Here is a 5,316-nt window from a genome sequence, read left to right as displayed (position 1 = left end):
GTACATGACTGTTTTGTACATAACAAGTACCCTAACTTCATATTGTATTCTTTCTGAACGGCAGTGCTGTGCATGCGTCTACGATATTCTTATGGATATTCACACTTAATATACCAGAAAAGGTAAGATGAATGATAATTCAAGTATCCTGTTTATGAAAATATACTGGCTATGTTATACCATTAGAGCAACTCTTTATAATACCGCAATTTAAAATTTCACATGGTTTGCTTACACTTTTACTAAGCTATGAGGTATATAAATAAGACAGCAACATATTTATAGCAGAAATAAGTACGAATATACTTGTTCAATAATATAGGGTTTTTGCATGAATATTGGGGAATATTGTTCCGAGTAGAATTTTCATTGTATAGCAATATAATATTTGAAAGTAAAACATTGGTTTAAACTAAGATTTTGACGTTGATGACGCCATGAGTTTTGAAGATTTATTGCACGCTAACTTTTATTTACTTTCTGTGGGAAATTTTATATTGCTTATTATTGATTGTTGTTTAACGACACATTCAAGCGTTGTATTTTGATTAACGCTACATTCAACATTAGTGGCTTTATTTTGATTAACAACACATTCAACAATAGTCGCGTCATACCGTTGAATGTGGCGTCAATCTAGTTAAAATATTGATCTTTGATTACATTATACTACATATGAAGTATAATGTAATCAGAGATCAATATTTTAATTAGATTGATGTGGCGTTAAACAGCAAAAATATTTCATGGTGGGCAGTTTTAATTGGCGGAGGACGTTGGTGCGTAAACAACATTTAACGGTACTATACATATCTATATTCTAGTTGTGCACTCTTACAGGTACTTTGGATAACTATTGTATGCACATTGAACGACAAATTTATGTGACGTATATAATTTTTCTGACGTCGGACACTCAAGTAGATCCATGTGTTCGTGGATAGGTTTTTGTGTCCTGTAAAATTGTTCCTTTTAAAAGTTTTGGATTCTCATAAATTCTATGTATAACTTTTGGACTAGTTTGATTTCTGTAATTTATTCTTACATACTTTTGATTTTTTAACCCTGTCTGCGCTCATTGCCTATGTAAAATTTAAAATTGTTTATAATCCAGGTACTTTGGATAACTATTGTATGCACATTGAACGACAAATTTATGTGACGTATATAATTTTTCTGACGTCAGACACTCAAATCAATCCATGTGTTCGTAGATAGTAGATGTTGTTGTGTCCTGTTAAATTGTTATACGATGATGACTGATGTTCCCATATTTTGACTATTTTATTGATTGTGACTGTTTATTTAACGCATCATGTAAATGTAACGGAATTTGATGAGACTGTTATTAAAGTGAGAGGGTTAGCGCTATAGAACCAGGTTTAATCCACCATTTTCTACATTTGAAAATGCCTGTACCAAGTCAGGAATATAACAGTTCTTGTCCATTCGTTTTTGATGCGTTTTGTTTTTTGATTTTGCCATGTGATTATGGACTTTCCAAATTGATTTTCCTCTGAGTTCAGTATTTTTGTGATTTTACTTTTTTCTCTTACAATTCAACTCTACTAAATAAATGTATTAGCCATACTAAATATGCGAGAGTTAAGAAAGGAATACACATAAAGCAGAGCTTTATTCTTGTTTGTTCATACGTCATGAATACAAGGTTCGTTATTTGCATGTGATACGAAGATCGTATTTACAGTTCAATAAAATACCGTATACAGATATTGAGATGTCTTCATTATTCGCTCAGATACATGTCGATATGTTTTTTTTCTTCTTTGAATGTCACTATGATATACAAAATATTTCAAAGTTATCAAATTTGACCCACAAATGTAAAAAGGAGATGGCATATGATTGCCAAGAAGACAACTGTTCGCCACCAAAGTTAAAACAAAGTGGACATAATCAATCACAGATTACTTAGTAACTGCCTTCAAAAATAAGAAAAACCCATGCTGTATAGTCGGCTATAAAAAAACAAAAATTGTTAAAGAAAACAAACACAACCACGTGTTATATATTATGTGTACAATGTTATAGTATAATAATAGCCTAGTACATCTTCGCTAGCCAAGGGTTGCGATCCACTCCCGCTCTCTTCAAAAGTCATGTGAGCATTGGTGAAAAAATGTCTGTGGTTATAAGCTACAATATTATAAGTACTTAAAATGTATATAAAATTGAGAATGGCAATAGGGAATGTGTCAAAGCGACAACAACCCGACCATAGAGTAGACAACAGCCAAAGGCCACCAATGGGTCTTCAATGTAGCTAGAAACTCCTGCACCCGAAGGCGTCTTTCAGCTGGAAACAAAACAAATATGCATACAAGTTCAGTGATAATGGACGTCATACTAAACTCCGAATCATATACAAGAAACTAAAATTCAAAATCATAACAGACTAACAAAGGCCAGAGGCTCCTGATTTGGGAAAGGCGCAAATTTGCAGCGGGGTTAAACTTGTTTTTTGAGATCTTAACCCTCCCCTATACCTCTAGCCAATGTAAAAAATCAAACGCGCAACAATACGCATCAGTAAAACTCAGAAGTCCGAGTCCGATGCAAGAAAATGAAACAAAAGAAAACCATCAAATGACAATAATACATAAATAACAACAGACTACTAGCAGTTACTGACATGCCAGCACCAGACCTCAATTACACTGATTGAAAGATGATGTCTTCATTATATGAATATCAGGCACAATCCCTCCTGTTAGGGGTTTGGTATTATACCACCATGAAATATATGAGAAGAACAAAACCCGTGTCATGCCAACAACTGGTTTTAGAATATTTGTGTTTAATTCCGTTGCGAAGACCCTATAAGTGAATCAATATTATAGCCAAAATATGCAATCTTTAATGACCTGACAACATAATCGTAACTATATCCCTTCTTAATAAGTCAGTTTAAAGGTTTTGTTAGTGTTGAGGTGAAAACAGACATGTTTGTGCTTTGTAAAGAATACTATTACCATAAAAGATTGGATGTTTAATACCTAAATGTATAAGATGTCTGCGTGTTGAGTTATATTTCCAAATCATTTCCTTATACCGATGATAAATTTAGTATGTATTTCTCTGATACTAATTTACAGGTGTTCTTCTGTTTCAGGAAAAGTTATTGAAATTGGAATGGTCAAACAAAGTTTTAACCTGGTATTTAGTTCAAACAAGATATTTGTAAATCCTTAATCGTAGGAAACAGGACAGTGGATCACGGTTCCAATTAAATCATTTGAAAGTACCTCAAAGACAACTACGTCTAGACAACAAATTTGGCCAAAAAACAAACACAAAAATTGGCGAATACTTAATTACACGTATCACCCGAAACTCATTTTTCAAAGTCAAATTATGAGTACTCAGATGCAATCTAATAAAGCAAAATTTCTTTGCACGACTTGTGGAAAAACTCTCGGTAGCAAATATGCTTTATCACTGCATATGGATAGACATTCTGGATTCAAACGACATAGCTGTCAGAATTGTGGAAAGAAATTTCGACACCGTACTGCGTTAGTTGAACATTTGAAACTCCATACTGGTATTAAACCATTCCATTGCGATGTGTGTGGTCGTAATTTTATAAGAAAGACAATATTGGAAACACACATGAAAACACACAACGGAAATCACACTTACCAATGTAAATTTTGTTTATCGAAATTTTCAAATTCTGATTGCTTTAGGAAACACATAGTAAAGCATACAATTAAAAATTCAAATAATGTTGAAACAAGCGTAAATGTCTGTGACGCTGATTTATACCAAACTATATCAAGTGAAGAATTCCTCAATCACAAAGATGTTGAACTCAACAACTTCGTAAATTCTTCAGAGATTAATGATTCCAATTATGTCCCTCTTTTTATAAATCTTATGTATAGTGAGGAAACAAATTGTTCCTCCAATAAGAATTCCATTTGTACAGAAAAAAAATCGAAATCTGGTGTAAAAACCGATGTACAAGACAAACAAGTAAAATGTATCTTATGCGGAAAAATATTCAGAAGTTTAAAACTATTTTATTTACACAGTAAAATCCACACAGGTTCTACGATCAACTGCAGCATATGCAATAAAGATTTTGCATCAAAACAATGCTTAATCACTCATATGAGAATTCACTCAGGTGATCGGCCGTTCGAATGTCACGTGTGTGGTAAAAGTTTCAGTGCCAAAAGAACACGTGATGATCACATGATAACCCATACGAGTGAAAAGCCTTACGAATGTTCAATTTGCAATATGACTTTTCGCTTCAGGAGTTCATTGAATAAACATAAAAGAAGGCATGCAAAGAAAATCAATGTAGATTTGAATATTATTTGTGAAATTTGCGGTCAAGAATTTTATAAACAAGACATTGCAAGTTCCCATATGAAAGAACATGCGGCAAACGGAATATACGTACATATTTGTGAGATTTGTGGAAAAGTTTTCAAGAGTAGAAAAATGTTCGGTTTGCATATACAGAAAAAACATGAAGTTTATGATTTTCCTAATAAACCAAAACATCAGTACATAGATACAGACAGAAATCATGAATGTGATACATGTGGGAAAGGTTTTAAGAAGTCAGGGCATTTGAAAGTTCATACACGCCTACATACTGCAAGTAAACCTTTCATATGCGATGTGTGTTCAAAGGCGTTTACTTCAAAATGTGATTTAACCAGACATATTCGAATCCACACAGGAGAGACACCATACAAGTGTCATATCTGTGAAATGGAATTTAGTCTAAGACGACAATATAATTGTCACATGAAGAAAAAACATTGAAGACTATTATTCGTTTATAAACAATTAGGTTAAAGTTTATATAATGTCTTTATATTTTTTAAAAGAAGACTGTGAAAAAAATTGAACTTTTGATGTGATCACAATGTAATATAGGTTCTAGGTGAGACGAAAGGGGAGGGAGGTGTATCTCGAGCTTTAGCATTGTTTTAGAAAATAAAAATAAATCATTTCTATCAAATCTTTTCTGTAGTCAGCATTATTCATAGTAACAAGGAGTTGAAGCAATAACATTCTATTTGCACAGATTTTATTTTCTATCTGTCCATGGCCATTGATTTTATTAAAACGATATACTAGAAGATATGCTTCATATCTTCTCGTATTTATAGTACCGTAAATTGTGAACTAACACGCCCAATGAACTAAAAAGTAAAATCTAGCAAATTCAACTCAAATTAGTTTTGGACTCTAGCATGTTTTTACCATTCAGTTGTTATAAGCACGTACAACGCCTTTCGTTTGTACAAAAAGTCTAAAACATAATATCAA

The 5,316-nt window shown here is 32.7% G+C and overlaps 1 protein-coding gene across 2 annotated transcripts; it reads left to right on the top strand.

The window, feature by feature from the left end:
* LOC134714218 (zinc finger protein 728-like) lies at positions 1-5,316 on the top strand. Of its 2 annotated transcripts, none has more exons than XM_063575459.1 (2): positions 1-122; positions 3,134-5,316. In XM_063575459.1, exon 2 carries the CDS (start codon positions 3,376-3,378, stop codon positions 4,804-4,806), a length of 1,431 nt encoding a protein of 476 aa, XP_063431529.1. In that variant the 5' UTR covers positions 1-122; positions 3,134-3,375; the 3' UTR covers positions 4,807-5,316. The 2 variants fall into 2 exon arrangements, with proteins under 2 accessions (XP_063431529.1, XP_063431530.1); XM_063575460.1 differs by having other exon boundaries at positions 3-122; positions 3,117-5,316.

The sequence above is a fragment of the Mytilus trossulus genome, chromosome 4 (assembly GCF_036588685.1).
Source record: "Mytilus trossulus isolate FHL-02 chromosome 4, PNRI_Mtr1.1.1.hap1, whole genome shotgun sequence".
NCBI lineage: Eukaryota > Metazoa > Mollusca > Bivalvia > Mytilida > Mytilidae > Mytilus > Mytilus trossulus.
This window is presented reverse-complemented; position numbering and strand designations above follow the sequence as displayed.